General features: G+C 38.6%; 2 protein-coding genes and 1 long non-coding RNA gene across 5 annotated transcripts in view; 1 reads left to right on the forward strand and 2 right to left on the reverse strand.

Annotated features, from left to right (window-relative positions):
* Nucleotides 1-952, reverse strand: part of cox17 (cytochrome c oxidase copper chaperone COX17) — a 4339-nt gene extending 3387 nt beyond the window's left edge. The window contains exon 1 of the mRNA XM_007572521.2: nt 854-952. The gene's annotated coding sequence lies outside the window, so the exon portion shown is untranslated. The remainder of the gene's footprint in view (nt 1-853) is intronic.
* Nucleotides 1-15424, forward strand: part of hcn5 (hyperpolarization activated cyclic nucleotide-gated potassium channel 5) — a 23157-nt gene extending 7733 nt beyond the window's left edge. The window contains exons 2-13 of one of the 3 annotated variants that reach the window (XM_016660926.1): nt 2201-2314; nt 2402-2504; nt 2684-2798; nt 8134-8320; nt 8847-8951; nt 9034-9171; nt 11137-11298; nt 11440-11533; nt 11630-11757; nt 12601-12747; nt 13010-13247; nt 14326-15424. In XM_016660926.1, coding sequence (XP_016516412.1) covers nt 8147-8320; nt 8847-8951; nt 9034-9171; nt 11137-11298; nt 11440-11533; nt 11630-11757; nt 12601-12747; nt 13010-13247; nt 14326-14498 — 1359 coding nt within the window. In that variant the 5' untranslated portion in view covers nt 2201-2314; nt 2402-2504; nt 2684-2798; nt 8134-8146 and the 3' untranslated portion in view covers nt 14499-15424. The other 2 variants (XM_016660927.1, XM_016660925.1) reach the window with 2 other exon arrangements.
* Nucleotides 14611-20345, reverse strand: part of LOC107832990 (uncharacterized) — a 17965-nt gene continuing 12230 nt past the window's right edge. The window contains exon 3 of the long non-coding RNA XR_001658697.1: nt 14611-16508. This is a non-coding gene — a long non-coding RNA (uncharacterized LOC107832990). The remainder of the gene's footprint in view (nt 16509-20345) is intronic.

Below are 20345 nucleotides of genomic sequence, written 5' to 3' on the forward strand. Positions count from 1 at the left end.
AATTATATATATATATATATGTATTTTTTTTTTCCAGTTAAATTTTTTTATTTAAAAAAATTATACTTTTTTTTAACAAAAAATGTGAAATAATTGACTGTCATCTCTACATGTAAAAAATGAAGGAAGCAGAAAACATTCTTCAGGCAGAATGCTTCCTGCTAATGGCTCGAATATAGTTTACAGCAATATCAGGAACCTTAGGCTGAATAAAACTAATACACGTCAATTAACTGATAAACACAGCCATCAAATTTACATAAAAAACCTTTCACAACAAGCTGTTTTTGTGATCAAAATGATCAAAAGCTGAACCTAAAATCGAAGGGCATAAATAAACCCAGAAACGCAACTTCCGAAACCTGTCCGAATTTATATAATTTAAGGCTCTTTCAGCTATTTTCTGCTAGCATGCCTACTAAAATGAAAATAGAAAACACAGAACTATCCAAATTACCAATCATTTAATTTCAAACACAGTGACGGAAGTGCTGATAAAATCGAGAAAGCTGAAAAAGGAGCCAAAAAGCAACATATCCACTTCAGAAGTTTAACAAACAACGCAAAAAAGGCAGAATTAAAATAGTTCTTTGTCACGTTTGATTAAATTGTTAGCCTTTCTCTGCTTCCATGTGTTGCGATTTACCGCCGTTAGGTAACTTTCATCTGCGTTACAAAACGATTACATAAAGTTAGCTAACATTAGCTAACATGCATCGCTGATAAACATTAGCAGTGGTGCGCGCCGTGCCGCGCAAACGCAACAGTTTAATGAAAACCACTTGAACTACGATATCTAAAACTATCGCTGATTACAAACAAGACTAAACCGTGTTAAGTAACGCAAACTTACTTGTAACAGAGCCCAGCACTCACACTAGCGAACACTTCACCTTCAAACAGCAACTACCATGCGGGGAGAAAGGTCACGTGATTAACTTTACTTACTCACGTGACTACAAACGTCAACTGGGGATTCTGGGAAATGTAGTTAATTAGTTCAAACGGCGTTAAAACCTACACAAAAATCTAATATTTCATATTAGCATGACAGGCTAACTTATTTAGAATCCCTACAGATAAAATTAAGCCACTCACCAAAACCAAAATTCATTCCTGCATTACTTTTATTATTTATAAGCGACTTTGGTTTCGGTGGAAATGGATGCGCACCATTGCTCACCCGGTGAAGCAGTAGGCGCCCCGGGTAGCTGTAGGCTTGCCCTGTCAGACTGTGCTCCACTGGACACAAATACAGAGTAAAAGTATAAATTATACTTTTACTCTGCCATTGGTAATGATGTTACCATTTCAAATCGCTCTGAGAGGTCACCTGTTTCCTCCCACACTTTCATCACATTCACCCAATTCAAGCGCCGGCTGACTGCAAAGGAGCGCATCCTGTATCTCCTTTTCCCACCGTACGGCACACAACGGCACGAGAAAGGTTTTGGCCATCTTGCTGCACACACGAGATGAATATGATACAGCTTAAAAATAAAAAAAAGAAAACACTTTCAGTAATAAATCCAACATTTTAATACTTTTTCGTGCAGGATTTAATATTACCTTGAATAAACTGTCGATAATTCTCTTTTAATTTGCTGAGTCATCCTGTTTTGTTAATGTTCTGGATACTTCTACCACCTTTATTATGTAAATTATGGGGGGGGGCGGTATATAGTTAGATGAGCCTTCTGTTCATGCTATATTGTGATTATTATTGCACCATTATGGTTATAATTGTTTTATTATCAATGTTGTGGCTGTGGAATAAATCAATCAAGTGTAGAAATGTGAGGTAAATGAGCACAAGAATAGATTTTATTTTTAATTCTAGGTCAGTATGTAAAAAGACAAAAATAACATACTAACTAAGGTTGAAATTTAAATTCAACATCTTCATATTATTTCCTTTATACGCATGGAGATTAGAAAATGATATACAAACACTGAAAATATTTCCTAAAGAATATAATAAGAATCCCAGCTGTATCCCCTCTGGACACTGTCTTATTAACTCTAATTTGATGTAGCTGTTACCATGAGAATATGATGCAAAATGTACATTTACTGATTCACTGCAGGACTGAGCTAGAATTTACACAGACCCTCTTGACTGTAAATCATTTTCTTGTTTTATATTTTATTATCTTTGTACTTTTAGTAAAATAAAATCCTTACTTTTGTGCCACTCAAGGAGAAACGTCTCCTGCAACTCGGTTTTCTCAGCCACAGAAATGCCCTATCATAGACGGTTTCATTGCTTCTCGGCTGTTACGTAAGCCATATATTGCTGCTGCTGAGGTGCAAGGTAGAGTATTACAACGGTGTTTTGGGACTTCTGAGAAATGAAACTATGTTCTGTCCTACAGTTGTGTTTTTGTGAGTTCTTCCACAGCTCTGCCCTGCGTACGGTGCATCAGCAAAGCAGTGCGTAAGCAGAAGAACCAAGTCACTTACTCCAATTCGAGGGGCCAGCTGTGTGCTAGATAAACCGGCAAGTAAGCAATTTGTTCATTTGCTCGTTTCCGTGTGATAGATATGCACCTTTTGTTAAGACATGCCCCTCTGCACACTCTGCTCTTTTGAAAATCGATGTAAATCTGAGAGCGTGTTAAGTACCCCTGGATTCTTGCTCAGTTTCATTTAAAGTGGTGTTTTTTTTTAATCTTCTTAACAGAACTCTGCCTTCAGGAAGGAGCAAGGGTTCAAAGCCACATTGCAAGTCCTGACCATCTGCCACCTTCTCTTACCATCTGCAGGAAGCTTCCAGCGTCTTCTGGAAAGACAGAAGCGTAAGCACTTTTTTGTCTGAGGTCACTGTTTGGGAAGAAGCACGCAAATACCGTATTCTACAGCAGGATGCATTGGCTAAATCTGGAAGGCGCCGTGTTATTTCTTTATTTATGTCTGACTTTCTTGATATCTTTCTTTTTTTAGCTTTCTTGTTTGCACAGAATAATCAGGCCGCAGCAGCGAAGGTTCTCCAAAGGTCTATTGTTTTTCAAATGCAAACATTTCTGTGAATGAATTACCTTAAAACACTCAAAAACTCACCAAACTTTGCAATGGAATTTAGAAATGGCACGGCCACATGGCTCAACAGCGCCCCCTAGGCTCAGTTTGATTTCCTTTCTGTCTGCTCTGCATGCCGATGCTCAGTTCAAGCTCAAGGTTGAATCTTTGACCTGTGGGAACAGCCTTGTTCTAATCTCACAGCTGATGTTTAGCTGTATTTAAGTATGGACTTTAAAAATAATGAACAATAATTGTGTTTTCTCCCAATAAAAAGGCAAAAATAATTGTAATGTGATTCTTTTTTATCTGCTCACAAATAAATTAAATATATATTTTATTGAAGCAAAAATAGAAGAGAACAAATTATTGCAGGTTCAAAATGGGTATCAGACATTTGCCTCAACATAAAGATTTACAGTTTTCTAGCTTTTTGGGTTAAATATTTTTGATTTTGTTTGCCTAGAAAATGTTTTTAATCTAATCTAATAAAATTTTATAAAAAAAAAACAACCTTGCAAGTTTATTGAATGGTTGAAAAAAAATAACTTGCATATTTGTTTCTCTACTAACTATTTTATTAAAAATCATAGAAATTGTTTGTTATATTGTCCTTCTACACTGAAAAAAATGATAATTTACACCAGTGATTGTTGCATGCAAACTTCTGAATGTGATTGTTTAACCATAGATGAAGCAATAAAGAGAGAATACTTTGTTGTACTTCACACTTTCAATTTAAGAAGATAGAAATCCAATACGTCCAGAAAAGACAGCAATAAAGAGCAAATTATTTTCAAATGCTTGAGCTTATTTTTTAAGCCCACTGTTCCTCACTTAAATCTGCTTGCCAAAACAAGATTATAGCGGGTGGAGAGGATATATTCTAATGTTTAACAAGCTTTGCAGATTCTGCCGATACAGCATTTTATTCGGTTTTAGGTCACAAGAGGCTAACGTGTATTTGGGACAAACATTGAGACAGAGACAAAGTGTACCTGAACATGTAGGCGGTTTATCTCAGAGATTGTTTTTTTTTTTATATATATATATATATAATGTGTTTTCTTAGAGCTTTTCGACCTGGATTAGAATCCATAAAATTCAGACATTATTGGGAAAAACTGAAAGGATTTATTAAATGTACACACTGTAATGCATACAGTGATTTTGGTAACAATAGATGGTTAAATATAGATATTACGGACAGCAGAGTCAATGTTTTAAATGGTTAACTTGTGGTTTTTGGAGCCCTGCACCTTTTCCCTGAGGAAAACGTAACAAATGTAGAGTGACCTGGGTGACTGCGGTCTACACTGATTGTTTTTGCCTTATATAGCAGGAGGAAGAGGAGCCCCTGAGCTCTGTTAGTCATTGGAACAGAGGTGTTTTATTGTTTTGTGAGGCCTGAAGTACAGCCTGCGTACCACGCTGTACATCTGTGGCAGAGGATGCTCTCTGTTTCACTTCTGTATCATTTTTGTAACAGATATAAAAACAGGACAGCCTGTTTTTGGTTTTATTAGAAAGAACAGTCTCCACTGACATCACCAAGCAAAGTCCTCAGTTATGTAGGTTCCTCTGAATTTCAGGCAGACTGTTTTCACCATCTCTGCCTCGATGACGAATAGTAGGGATTTGTCTAAACACCGTTGAATGAGATGCTGTGCCTCCTGCTTCAGTAGTGGACTCCATTATTATGTCTAATGGTTGCCACCCCATCAGGAACTTCAGGCGTTGTATTAGTAGGGATGGCTACAGGTGCAGATCCAGGTGAAGGGGCTAAACATTGCTGGGCCTAGCACAACACCCTGTGGTGCTCTTGCATCCAGGATTCTGTTGGGTGATGTGAGGTTTACTACCCTGACATGCGGTGGTGGTTTGCTGTGGAGATAACTCCTGATTCATGAGACGTCGAAACACTTAGTGTCCGACGCTGACGGGTGAGCTAAAGACTTTAAAAAGTATCCTCGTGGGTTTAAAATGTTTTCTCTTCTTTGGAGTTACGCAAGAAGCAAAGTAGCACAAAGGGTAAAAACCCGACGCGTTCATTCATTATGCCCACTGTCAAGAACTCGCGATTAATTCTGCTGTCATCTTATGTAATGCAATTTTTTATTTTGTCCGAGTTGTCTGGCTCAGATTCATTTTCTCCCTTTGTATTTTATAAGAGAATAGAAATAAGACACGCTTTTTTTTCCAGTCGTTGGTTTCACTCGACGCCACATCCATCCCCGTTTTTGAGTTTCTTTCTGACTGTGCTGTATGCAAACAATGCTCAAGGAGTTGGCTCAAAGATACTGTATGTACAGCATCAGGTAACCGGGCGCAGGGTTTAATTACATGCTCCGTGGCCCAGACTGAACCGTTCCTGCACACACTGCCAGATGCCTGGTCCTCATGACAGTGTGTGTGTGTGTGTGTGTGTGTGTGTGTGTGTGTGTGTGTGTGTGTGTGTGTGTGTGTGTGTGTGTGTGATGTTCTCACCCACCATTGTCCTTAGTATTAATGCGAGCTGGACATGTCCTCGTGACATGGCTTGATTCATTTGAGGATGAGACACAGATACTGAATAGTTGATGAGATGGGAGGCGTACAGGGCCGGGGTGAGGAGAGCGAGGAAAAGGAGAGAGGGAGGGACCGAGCAGGAGAGGCGGGAGGATCCACTCCAGCTCCACTCGGCTTCAGCTAGTCTGGGAGGCTGGATGTGAAAAACACCTTGCGACCAAAGTAGGGAGGCTGGGACTGCTGGAGTCAGACGCAGTTCTCCCGAGAAGAAGGAGCAGCTGTGGAGCGAGCCTGTGGTGGGATGGCCCGTGCTTTCGACTGATCGGAGGGAACTGAGGAGTGTCCATGGAGAAATTCAAAGGTCCCACCACGGGATTTACCAAGGCCACCTGTGGATGGAGAGCCCTGCTTCTCCCGCAGTTGAACAGGCAGTCCCTGTACGTGTACGGCAGCGAGGTGGCCGTGGAGAAGGAGTGCAAGCGCCAGCTGGAGAGCGGAGTCTTCGTCATTCACCCCTTCAGCCCCATGAGGTACTTCAGGCACGCAGTGCTGCGACTCGGGACGTCTTTCATTTACCATGCTCAGGATGAAAAGCAGGAACGAGCGACATAGAGGAGATTGTCTAAGTATTAGAAACTATTTTTCATTTCAATCAGGTGAAAAAAAATTGTTCAAATTAAAACTTGACTGACATTTAAAGCTTCTTTAATGAGATGGCAGGGAAACAGCTGAAGTCACTATGCAAAAAGTCTTTTAATGTACGTTTTTATAGATTTATTTGTAGATTATTTCCATGCGCATGTTTGGTATTATTTTATTTCTTTTATTTATTTCATATTTAGTCATATTTGGATTACTCATGTATGTGTGTATATATATATATATATATACATATATATATATATATACATATATATATTTAATATAAATTTATATCGCTTATTGTTATATTTGTATTTACTCATATTTAACACTTTGTATGTCAACAAATAATCAATTTCCACTGGAGGATCAATAAAGTGTGTTCTTTTCTATTCCATTCTGAAGTTGCCCCTCCCCAACCTGCTGCTGAGCACAGCTGACTGACAGGATGCCTCGACTTTTTTTTTTTCCAAGTAATGCTGTTTGAAAATGTTTCAAACATTTGGCGTGAACACTAAACCGGTACCATCCACCACTTGATTCGTTTCTCAGATCCTGTAATAGTGTGAAACTAGTCAGTTTGTTTTTGTTTTTTTTACCTACAGTATGTTGACACATTTCAGGTGCAAACAAGGCAAAATCTAGACACTACAGGTTCAGTTGTTTTAGTTCCACAATACCAGACTGATTTTTAGGTTGTTACATGTCACTTAATCAGTGGATTCATTATATAGAGGGAATTAAGAAATCCAATTTTTTGTTTTTATCAAGTTTTTGTACTTTATGTTGCTTCCTACGCAGCAATAGTTACCATAATGAATGTCTCAAACATAAAGTATGTTACAATGGACTTCAAACTATTTTTTAAAAATTTTGTTTTACACTTCTTTCTTGTTTTTGGAACATTTATTTGTCTCTTTTTTCCTCCTTAAATCTTTGCTGTTAAACTTTCACAGCAAACTGATTAGCAATCCTCCAAAAAAATTTGTAAAAAGAAATCTTATATTGTAAATTTAGAAAAAATGTAATTATGTTTATTTAATGACAAAAAAATCTAATTTTAATATTTTTTCATCTAAAAAATGGCACCACGATTAATTGCCCCTATGCCAATCCCCTTACAGTGAACATACTTCAGTTGATTAATGTGTTGACACACAGTGATTGAATCAATATATTTAACCATAATCCCTGAGCTATTAACATATCATGGCAAAAAAAATAATTTCTCTTAGAAATTGCTCAAAATGGGATGTTTTCTTTTCAGATCAGAAAATTACCACAGGGAAAGCAGCTGCTCGACTAATCAAGACTAGACAGAGATAAAAAGGTTTGGAGCAACTGGAGCGCTGACAAAACAAGGCTGGAGAAATTTACCTTAAAACCCCACAGAGTGAGAAAAACTGGTGATGGAGGTCACTGTAGGAGAACCGCAGCTAATCTTTCACTGTAAGGTTATGTCATTGCAATAAAACAACACTGAGAACCAATGCTTCTGGATGGGGGTCCACAGTTCATTTTCTCTGCACTGCATATGTGAAGTCAGATAAGACAGAAACAGATAAAAAGAGATCCCTAAAATAAAACATAACAAAAACCTGAACCTTTTTCTTATGTTGATACAGAAATATTAGAAAACAGGAAACGCGTTTTTTTTGTTGTTGTTTGTTTGTTTGTTTTAGATCTATAGGTTGTTATTAGTCTGTAAACAAAGCAAAAGCAGAGAGAGAACACCACCTCTGGGATCAGAGAGCGGAGTAATTGGAGCCAGGCAATTTAAGCCCGGCTGACGGGGTGTGCAGTTACATTATCACAGTGTTTAGGGCGCATAATGCGGCTTGTCTTACCAACTTCAGCATCAGAGTTTAGCTTAAGCTCCTTGAAAGTTTCAAGACTCAGAAAGACAAATAAATAAAATAAAAATAATTAGTTTTTTCTTTAACTTCCGCATCTGCCCTCCTGTAGGAGTTACTACATCATGGTCATGATGGCCATCACCTTCCTGAACCTGATCGGGATTCCCATGGAGATCGCCTTCCTGGACGGCGACAGCGGGCTGGCGTGGGAGAGCTTCAACGTGTTCTCGGACACGCTGTTTCTGCTGGACGTGGTCCTGAACTTCCGGATGGGCATCATAACGGAGGACGCCGAGGTGAGAGCGGCCGCCCGCTCTATTTTCAGACACAATCTGGACGGAGAGATAATCCCCTCACCGACGGGCTCATGCAATCCATCCCCGTCCCATCTGTAATCCACTCAATACACGAAAGGCTAGATTAACCGCCCATCCTGAGATACGGGCAACATTGGCACCTGCTGCGCGGTTTTATAACGGGGGATTATAATGAGCGTATAACGTTTCCAATTAAGCGTCCTTCTGTCAATATCCCGTTTGTTTTCCCCGAATCACGGAGTTCTTGCTAATCACGAATGGTGCGTCTGTGATGTTTTTCAACACAAACATCTGGATTTGCATCTGGATTACCTTTTTTTTTTAGTCCGTTTCTGCGAACTTCTGACATTCATGCAAGTCTTCTGTATGAATCATACATACAAATCCGATCCAGCATGACGGTTTATTTTCAAAGTACTCCCTAAATATCGGATCAGACGGAGTGTTAACACTCTAAATCGGTTCATGGCACAGGCTCACATCCGGTCTCCGTCCTCTCTTTCAGGAAGCTATTCTGGATATCAAAAAAATCAGAGTCAGCTACCTGAGGACATGGTTCATCCCGGACGTCATAGCAGCTTTCCCCATCGGATACATCCTGCTGTTTGCGGTAATGGGACTTTGAGGTGCCTGAGATCTACAGCAAAAACAAACAAACAAAAAAAGAACCCTCACCTTGTTTGCGTTTCTAGGACCTACATTACCACAACGATGACAACCCATCCAAGGCCAACAAGATGATGAGGATACTGATGTTCGTGCGGATCCTCAGCTTGATCCGGCTGGCTCGAGTGTCCAGACTGGTCAGGTTCTTCAACGAAGTTGAGAAAGTAAGTTCAACAACTATCTCTTTGTCTCAATTCAGGGTGGCCCTAAAATATTTGGAAGTACTTTTGCTGTGTTCTGCAAACAGTATAAATAAAGGTTTTCATAAGTCTCTAATTGTGCTCATTATGTTCATTGCAGAAGAATCTAGTTTAGGTTTTTCTGTTCTAGCAACGAGCTGGAAATGATCCAAGGCAGACCAGATCTATAGACTCATAGTCAAACAGTTCATTCAGACATATTCAAACTCAAAATCTGATTTTGAATTTGATTAGCCATGGTGGAAAGTCGTGTGTTGTATGTATGGTGTTTGTACTGTTCCTGCTACGATAAGCGATTGAAAACTTGTTGAAGGAGAAGGTGTCAAAAGACGTTGTATTTCCTTCTCTATGCCGATTCCTTAAGAGATGGCATTTTGGTTGGTGAGCTTTGTTGGCAATATCAACAATCGACCGACTGTTTCTGCCGTTTGTTTTTTGTATGCTATTATCTAGAAAGCGGAGGCTCATTTCTTTTGTTTGTCAGTCAGTTTTTTCTGCTGTTAATAAAGTGTCTTTTCAGGACACCTACATTCCCTGAGTCCATGAAGTATTTCTTACCATTTCTCTTAATCTTTTCATCTGACTGAATATCTGGTTTCTTTAGCCCCTTGTCTGTAGACCTGGCTTTAACCAGTTCTTCCTCGGTCGGTCCCAGCCAGATTCTTCTCCATTTACAGACACCATGAAATTCTTACCTGGTTTTTGAAACCACCTCAGGGGTTGTACAAGCCAGATCTAGCCAGATATTGTGGGGAAGCAATTATATTTTTATAACTGACACTGTCAGGTGTTGTAAGGTTACAATAAACTTCAATGGTCCCGTGTTATTTTATTGAAGAACATTATTGAACAGTACTCGTGAAACAATAAAAACTTTTTTTTAACTGTACTTGATGTAGCGCTCAACACTGCATTTAAATGAAATTGAACATTTAGAGATTGATTTCGTAGATTGCTGTCCAATCTACTAAATTAACAAAATTAAACAAAAAAAATATTTTTCTTTAGTTTTTCATTTTTCACATTTTAAATACAAACAAAACTGTCAGAACAAGTCTAACTACACACCCGCTTTGGGTCTCTTACCAAATAATAATGTGCACAGCAGTGTTTTCCTTTTAAAAAAAATCACAAGGCTTGAAGTCAGTTCACAACAAACTAAACAACTTAAACCACCGATAAATTGTCCTGAGTTTTAGGTTTCCTTGTAATGCATAGGAAAGCCAAATGAAGCAGTTTTGTGGCTATTTAAATGTAAATAAGCTTGGTGGATGAGATCGGTTACACATGGCCAATTGCCGGTCACCCGAACAATCGGTGCATTAATTATCATTTTACCAAGCAGTGTTTCTATTAAATAAGCACATTAAATGGAGCCAGATTGACAAGCTGAATATTGGAGAGGCATCCATTTGGCCTTGTAGGTTTATGTCTGTTTGAACCGTTTTCCTGACTGATGAGGATCATTACTTATTTAGGTGTAAATTAAGTTGTTAGGGTAATCTGACTAAACTGTTGGTTTGTTTGCAGTCCGGGTGATCGTCTGACCACTCCCGTTTCTTACTCTGCCTTATTCAGTCGTACAGCCGTCATTTGATTGAACTGCTGACCAAAGCAGTGAAGCCAGAACTCGTACTAACCCAGAAGGAAATGTAATTCTAATGCTCATTTGATGAATTCTTTAAAGTGGAGTTCAAGTTTTTAACCCCAATTTTTTTTGGGTCCTTCTTGAACACCATGCTTTTCCCTGTGTTCGCCGTTGCCATGCAGATTATTGGCTAAAACACATGGAAAACATTACTTGCGGCATTTGCCTAGCCAATATGACCGCCCGAGTTTGATGTTTTGATGACAAGTTGTAGATGTACTAGAAACCTCGTGCACATTCAATATAAATTTGCACTTTTTTGTGTCGTGTCTTCTCGGCAGGTGTCAAATGCAAACCTGGAGGTAGTTCGGCTCTTCTTCCGCATCTTGTCTCTCTTCATGATGATTTTTTTGCTGTGTCACTGGAACGGCTGCATCCAGTACTTCGTCCCCATGCTGGAGGAGTTTCCCACCGACTGCTGGGTTCGGAAGGAAAACCTGATGGTAACCAAACCTTTCCCCAAATGTACAGACAGAACAGGGCAACGGATTTATTAAATTAGAGGGACAGTTCTGTGGATTCTTGGTGACTTGGTGGTTTGGCTAATGGGTTACAATATATCAACGTCGTCTTATTTCTTTCAGAACTCCACCGTCATCGTTAAATACTCTTGGGGAGTTTTCCGAGCTCTCTCCCAGATGATTGCTCTCTCTTACGGATCCATGGATGCTCCAACAAGTCAGGCACTCCCTTCTTCTTCAGGCATCTCACACTTTAAAAAAAAACCAAACACATAAGTACCCAAAGGTTCTCACTAGTTCTTTTGCTGTCCAGATTACATAGAGATGTGGATCGTCATGGTCAGCATGGTGTCTGGCTGCATGATGTACACCATCCTCGTAGCCAACGCTACAACCATGATCGCCAACCTTGACCCAGCAGCCAAGGAATACAAGAGCAAGGTCCTTATACTAGCCTTCAGCGAGTAAAGTTGCTGGCTCTCCTTTATTGTACCGTGTTTTTTTTGTGATGAGTATATATGTTATTACCGAAACCTTGTAATATATGTTATTACGGAAACCTAATAAATAACTAGTCCCTGGTTATTGGAGTATTTATCTAGCAAACAAAATAATTAGACATTTTTATCAGCAAATACATTTATGACTGTGGAACCTAAACACATGTTCCATAATTCAATTCAGTTCAAACTGCATTCATAGACTATAAGTCCATAGGTACACAGATTAAAAACAAAACAACACAACTTACAGACCACAATAAAATCATAAATGTATATTTAAAGAATATAATATAAATAAAATCCACAATGACTTTAATAGGAATCAGTTTGCTCACAGACACTTATACCAGAGCAGACTGAATGAGAAGCGGGAGTTACTCATTGTCGGATTTGTGAGTGCTAAAATAATTCTGCTACCCAAACCATTCAGTCGCTCTTCAAAAGTGAACATCGACATGTTTAACAAGCTTACACAGTGCAAATTTTTTCACAGCATGTTTGTTAGCACTAAAAGAGCCACGTTTAGCCAATTCTGCAGGTTCTGTGGATAAAATTGTTAAAATGGTGATAATCAAACCGCAGTTGTTGTTAAACACTCTCTCCTTCATTTGGCTCAGACATACAAAAAAATGTTTTCAGCATGCTGGACCGTTACAGAAAAAAGGTTCATACTTTTAAGCTTTTTAGATTTCCTAGTTCTAATATATGAATCTTGGAGTCCTTTAAGCATTATGCTATGGAATTACATACTTTATAACTGCTGGGGTTTGTTTTCCCACAGATGAGTCGCTTAGAGCATTATATGGCCTTCATGAAGCTTCCACCAGAGTTGCAGCTTCGCATCAGCAACTACTACCAAGCTCGCTACGGAGGGAAATGGTTCGACGAGAAATACATAATGGACACGATATCATCATCCCTCAAAGAGGTAAACCTCATCAATACACAACTATCCCTAAGCACACTGGGATACATTTTGACACTTTTGCTAAGTTGTTGTAATGAAATTTTAAAAAAAAGCAATGTTTAGCCTGGTGGGATACAAGTAAAGCCTGGTGGCCCGCCAGGCTTATAATATACTGGGGGAAACCCTGAGTCTACATATACTAATTGTCTAACTTTGTGTTTGGATCTTTACATTCCTAATGAACCGCAACATGGGTAATGAATTTTTTTCTTTTCTTTCCCAGCAAGTCCTGATGGTGATGTGCAGCCAGCTGCTGAAGAAAGTACCGATGTTTCAGAACAGAGACGAAAACTTCATCAACGACGTCCTCCTCAAGCTACATTACGAGGTTTTCCAGGAGGGAGACGTCATCGTCCGACAGAATGTCCCGGGCGATCGTATGTTCTTCATCGATCACGGAGAGGCCGTGATGGAGACCGAGTCGTACGAGAGGGAGCTCTGCGACGGAGACTTTTTTGGAGGTATGCTTTGATTTGTTCCACATCTCTGGTTACATTCGGAGAACTTCAAATTATATATTTAGTCATTTTTAAAATAGGATTTGACCTTTCCCTCGTTGTCATCACTATTAACTCATCACAGCAATTTTTCAGTGTCTTTATTTATGTTGCTAATTCCACTGACTGAACAAATTCAAGTTGTATTGTTTTTACATGCTTGACCAAGCCTGTGTTTGCCATCGGTGTATCTAAGTGTGTTGTACTGGTGCAGGGTTATCACATACATTTGTAGTTCTGTATTTATGTCTGTGTTTTAAAGAATTTATGTTTTAAGTAAATTCAGAAAAGATTTTCTGTATTGGATCGGCCGATACTAATCCTCAGATATCTTTATATCAGAAGTAAAAAAAAAAAGTGGATCAGTGCATCCCTACTAATTAGGTGGCTTATGAAAACAGATTGTATTTCATTTAAGGTTATCAGAGTAAACGGGGTTAAATCTGATTTCATGGTTATATAGCAAAATAGGACATTTTTCAAGGCGTTTTAAATGTATTGCTTTCCAATTTCATTTTGATCGTAACACTGTGACATTTAATAGTACCTAAAAACCAATTAAATTATTTCTTTGTTGCTTTTTTTGGCACTTTTGTGACTGTATTTTGGCAGAACCGCAGTTGAGTTACTGTCACAGGGCGTTCTGTCTTTACAAAATGTGTTTCTGAGCATGACAAATGCGTTTTTGAAAATGCCAGTTGGTCCTTGTATTTATGTTCGGCTTTGGCAGTTCCAAGCTTCGCTTTGAAACCTCCTCCTTTTTCCATTTGGCAGCTTGATCACATATAGTGACTTTTTTTCTTCTTCTTCTTCCTTCGTTCCTTTCCTCCCTCCCTCCTCTGTACTTTAAATCATTTGCTTAATTCAGTGGCTTTTTAGGCTGGAACCCGCCCCAGTCCGGTTGGCACCGGAGCCCGTCGGAGCTAACGGCTAACGTCTGTTCGTTTTAATTTCAGATTAACCGTTAGGGCTCTCCCGCTCCCTCAGTCATTAAGGCTCGCGCGCTCATTAGCCTTACGTTTTTCCCGCCTTGTGTCCGCAGAGACGTGCGTGCTGACCAAAGGCAAGCATCTGGCCACGGTGAAGGCGCTGACCGACTGCCAGTGCTTCTCCTTGTCCTGGGACGACTTTCAGGAGGCGCTTCGGGGCTTCCCGGACATCAAGAAGGACCTAGAAAAGATGGTCCTCGTTAACGCCGACGGCGGAGTTGTGTAAGATACAAAAACAAGAAAAAAAAAAAAAGTATGAACTGTTTTTCTGCGAAGGAATCCGAATCTAACCCTATGCACTTTAGCATTTGGATGGCTAAAGGAGAGCCAGTGAAGAGTTTTTTTGCACATTAATAAAAGTTGAGCACCTTTTAAATGCTACAAGACTATGTAGAGTTTTTGCCTTCTCATCCCCTATTTATCTACACCAAACAAAGACCTCAATATATAGGGCATTTGGGGTGTTTTGCCTTTTTTTTTTTTATTTTTGCTGAACTATTCCTGTTTATTGCAAAAACAAAATTCGTAGAAACTTATTCTCTCCTGTCACGTTTTGGAGCTTAAACTTCTTCTGGCAAATGGGAAAAGGGAAAGGAGAAAAAAGTAGCTGGAGATAGACACCAGCACCTCCCGACCCCACTGAGGGACAAGGGTGTACAGAAAATGGATGGATAGCTGGATACTAAAAAGAGAAAAAAAGTATTCATTTCATAACCGTGGATGTGTCATATGGGTGGTGAACAACAAGCACAGTGCAGGTCAGAGGTTCACATATGCTTATTATGAGTATACATTTTATATCCATTTTTTCTGTTTTTATTTCACTTCTGTATTTCATTCCCAGTTCGTGTAACAACTGAAAGAAATCAAGAATGAAAAGGAGGAGGGCATAGTATAAACTTATAATATTTCTGCAGATTCACATAAAGAGAAAATTAGCTATTCAACTCAGACAATAATTCAAATACACACAAAAAGTACACAAGAAAACATCAAGTTATTCAGTGGCATATTGCTTCATCTTAATCAATTTTTTCAGATGTCTTTTAAGAGCAGAAAGAGATTTACATTTAGTGTTAATTTCACCTCACTGTCAAGATTGTTCACAACTTTAATTGAAACAAAATTTTTCCATCTTTGCCGTTCTGAATACATTTTTTTTAAATCTCAGTTCCTCTTAAGTTGTATTTGCTTTCCCTCTATTGATTCGTGAAATGTCATTCCGTTTTTTTAAATTGTTTTACATTATTATTATTATATATCATATTGTCACCTTCCTAAAATTATAAGTCATTTCTCACTAAATCTTATTTTTATTTTGTTGTTTGGCAAGAAACAAAACAATGCATGTAATTACCATGCAGTTTAAAGACCTGATTGCGCTAACATTGGGTTTAAAGTTGTTTTAGTGAGTTGCAGGGAAACCACACTCTTCTTGTACCCATAAGCGAAGCTCTGGCTTAATTCAGCCCTTATATTTTCACAGCTCCTCTCGGCGGACATGGAGCAGCTCGTTTTGTTATTTATGTACATTATTACATAAGTAGATGTATATATTTTTTTTATTTTTGCTCAGTTTTTACCTACTAATATGCTTTTTTTTTTTTTTTTACTTTTATATGGCTTGAAATACAGCAATAAACTAAACTAAGTCAACATGGACAACATGTGAGGAACAGCCAAGAGTTTAACTCGTTTAAAAAAGTGTATTTAAAATCCAGCTACTCATTTAAATATACCAGTTACATTGACTGTCATATCCAGAATTATCCCAGGACCTTGCTGATATAAAAAAAAAGTGTGGTTTCTTGGCAACCGATGTTAAAAAAGTTGCATTAAATCCAGACTAAGTCTTGTTTTTAGAATCCATTAACATTATTGCATGATTATCGCCCCCTGGGAAAAATGAGAACAGTTCAAATGCATTACTAAATATTGAAAATGAACATGGCATTCCTGCTAATGACTGGCATACAGGTTTAATGTTTTCACCTAGCAACAGTCACACAGTGACCGCTGAGGGTTTCGTTTGATGTCAGATTGTAATTTATTTATTTTTTCCAACATACATCTAAGCCGTCGCTTTACCCAAACCCCAGTAAAGTCAATGTTGTATCTTATTACAGACGCCAAACAGCAAAGTGAGAACAAAAATATTGAGAAATCAATGGGCTCCCCACATGAGACTGGAAGTGTCCATGTTCAAGGTGAAGCAAAGCGAACAAACAATCAGCGCCTGCCCTGCAGAACAAAGCACTGCGGAGACCTTCACGCTGAAGGTCAGTTTACAGTCCAAAAGACCCAAACTGGAGCTGGAACCTGTTTACTGTTAACAACAACAACAAAAAAGACAGCTAAGGTGGTCGGTAGATTTTTTTTTTTTAGCCACTGTCTCCCTTGACGGTGTTTGCACTCTGCCATGTTGTTGAACCACTTCTGGGGAATAGTTTGACCGGAGCACATCCATGGTTTCCATGCATATTTAATGAACGCCATCTCATGTAGATAAAGTAGGTGTGGATCATATCTAAGCCACGTCTGACTTTTTACCTCCATTTATTCTCTTTAACCTCATTAGCAGTAGACGACTACCTGGTCTGTTTGTCCTTTCTTCTTTTTCTTTTTTCTTTGTAAAAAAGTGGCCTTAACTTTACGGACGAATATTACTACAGTAGAGCTGGGGTTGATTATGCATATCTTGGTCTCCTTCATATTAGCCGTAGGTCTGCTGACTTCTCTCCTTCCTCCAGATATGATCTGTATTTACCTCAACGTCGGGGCTAAGATGGAGATCCAAGGCTAACTACCATAAGTGCACAGGATATAACAGTCCGGATGCCTCTTAGAATGGATGTAATATTTTTGGAATTTGTAATTACTCCTTTAATTTATGTAAACTGTTTTATTTTGTCTGAACTAAAGAGCAATAAAGTGAACCTATCTGAACTCTAAATGGAGCTCTCTGTTTTCTCATGCTTGTCTGTTTATTCGTGTAGCTTTGCACGAATTTCTGTGGCTCCTCTTCAGCTGTTTTCCATGTTTTTACCTTGTTACAACCACAGACATTGATGTTTTTTGTTGGGTTTTTTATGTGACAGACTAAAATAAAGTAGCACATGATTCAGAAGTGGAAGATGGTACGTGGTTTTCCACATTTTCTGTAATTTCAGCTCCTTGAATCGACATTGTGTGCAGTCGCAGTCACTTTACCGGACTATCCTGAAATACTTGTCATTTTTCTTTCTAAATACTGCTGCATTTAAAATAAATGGAATATTGTGTGATAGATGCAATATTATTGGTCCTACCACACTTCTTCCTTCCACTCAGTTTCCTGTTAGTATGCGTCAGCGTTGACATTTGTGTCTTGTGTGTAAAAGTTTCATGATCCGTTTCATGACTTTCCATTAAGGTTCTTTCTCACAGCATTCTCAATTTGAGACGCAAAATGTGGGGGTTTTCGTTATCTATAGACCTTAATCATCAAAAGTACAACAAACAAAGCCTTGGACTATCTATGTGTGATAGGAGTACTACACTGAAAAGACACAAAACCTTACCAAGTATTTTTCATCTAGTTTCTACTGCAAATATCCTAGTATTTTTCAGTCATTTTCAGCAACATAGAGAAGCTAGTTTTAAGTCAATAATTCCTTAATATTGATGAAAAAGTTCCAAATTATTTTGCTTAAAACATGAGCAAATCGTCCTGTTAGAGCTGAAGTATTCTGCCAGTGGAATTAGCATTTTTCACCAATACTGACTTGAAACAAGCTCCTATATCTTAATGAGAAGTTACTTGTAAGTCAGTTTTGTCCTATTTCAAGTGGACTAAGATGCTTGCACTGGAAACTAGACCAAAATTACTTGGTAAGATTTTGTGTTTTTGCGACATTCAAATTGGACAGAGAGAATCTATGGACGGTGATTTTAAAGGATTTCTACAGATTCTAAGTTGAACTTATAGGCTTTTGTAACATGTCTGTCGTTGCATTGGTTGGTAGTTTAGGCTCATTGTCTCCGTCTCCAGCTTTCCTGCTTAAGAAAATAGCACGATGCTCACGGTGCGTGATGGTTTGTTATTGACATACATTTTCTTTTTAAATTACGTATGTTCATGTATGCAGACGACATCTAGTCCCTCAAAAGAGCAGCACACAACCAAACCATTCCTTCTTCCCTAATTTCAGTCCGATTTTCTGCCTCATTCAGCATTAACGCTAATCCATCAACTTTGGCTCTCTCCGTCCTAAGCCCCTTATTAAAAGCACTCTGGACTCATTTCAGTTTGGGGGTTTAGAAATGTTTCTTAGCAGCAGTGAATGAAAACAAATGATCTAAAAAAAAAAAGAAAATTCAATAGTGGGGTCTCCGGTGGTATGCGTTGAAAACCAGTCCATCTGTCATTGTGCGGTTCCCCCTTAGCGACACACGCAGACCCAGCCTAATGCAAGCGGTCACTTCAGAGGAAACTGACCTCAGTAATCACTCGTTTCTTACATAATAGCATCACTTGTGTGGTTATTTTTGTGCCTTGACCTGCGTTGAACTAGGATTTACAGTGTAAATTACATTCAGGATTTTAATATCGTTGTATTTTTTGGTTTGGTATTGGTGTCATTCAGCCATTGGCTCATTAATTTCACTCTTTTTTTTCTTTTTTTTTTGTTGGGGAAGGAAAACACTTTTTTTTTCTTCCCCTCAGCTGGCAAAATATTTTTGCCAGCTCAGCTTCTTGCAAGGTTGATGCACAGATGATCTAAATATTCCTTTTATTTTCACTCTGAGGACACGGATGCAGCGAGCTCCTTTCCCCAGAGGACCCAAATGTTTTCTGTCACATTTATCTTTTTGGTCTGGAAACCGGAGGTTTTCTCTTGAACAGCTGTGTTCCTCATTGTTCCTCTGATAGACCCGTTTGGGTTGAGGAGGACGGTGTCAAAGACGGTCCTTGCTTCTTCAAGTTATTAAGATTCAGCCTCAATGTAAATATTTTCTTCATGTTTAAAATGAATTTAAAGATGTGTAGTAATGCGTAAACAGATACAGAGACTTTCATTTCCTTCCTACAAAACTGTTTGAATCGACAGCCTCCAAAACAAGACGCCATTACGACCTTTAACCTCTGACGAATAACTCGTGTTTTTTGAAAGTGAATCATCAGTAACACCTTAGTCAATTTGCAGATATCGGATCTCGGTAAGTTTATTGAAAAGTAAATAAGTACTTATAGAGTCGGGATGCTAACCAGCGGCTTCCAAGATGGCCGCTTTGACAAAATGTCGTGTCAAATTCTGTTGCTCATATGAGCATCACAGAAATAAGAGTAGTGCTTCTTCAGCATATTTTTACTCAAGTAAAAGTAAAAAACGGTGACTCAAAAGTAAGGAAATGTTTGGTTGAAAAGGCTACCCAGGCACTGGGTGACTGACCAAAACAATCATTTGATATTTAAAACTTGAGTCTGTAGACAGAAATATAAAGTCATGTGGAAACTTTGGTATTTTAAAGACCAAAATGGAAATTATTCAAATAAATAATAATTATGAGACAAAAGTAACATTCTTCTATATGTAAAACTTTAGCAAAAGCTGCAGGTGTGTATGTCTGTGAATTTTTGGTTAAAACAAGCTTGCTCTTCATTCATGAAGTTACTCACAGTGGGTAGAGAATCCAGAAGCTTTTCTCAAGTGAGAGTAGCGGTTCTTCATAATAAAGCTCTCAAGTAAAAGTAGAAAGTACAACATATCAAAAATATTCCTAAAAGTCTCCCACACCCCTCCTAAAAAGTCTCTCAGTATCTGAATAAATGCAACTAGCCACTACCCAACTCTGAACCTGCATGGGTCACCTTTTTTTGTTTTTATTTTTATTTTTAATACAAGTTCTAAAAACAATGTGTGTATGAGACAAAGTGCGTGTGTGCCGATAAAGTTTTTAAATCTCTGTGCCGCCCTAAGGTTGATTCCCTCAAAGTGATGACTAGTAAAATCCGACACAATTAAATTTTAACGATGCCTGCTGGGAAACCTGGAGACCGCACGCCTCCAATTGTCCACCCAGTGTTTGGGCT

Source organism: Poecilia formosa, unplaced genomic scaffold (genome assembly GCF_000485575.1).
Source record: "Poecilia formosa unplaced genomic scaffold, Poecilia_formosa-5.1.2 Scaffold302, whole genome shotgun sequence".
Lineage (NCBI taxonomy): Eukaryota > Metazoa > Chordata > Actinopteri > Cyprinodontiformes > Poeciliidae > Poecilia > Poecilia formosa.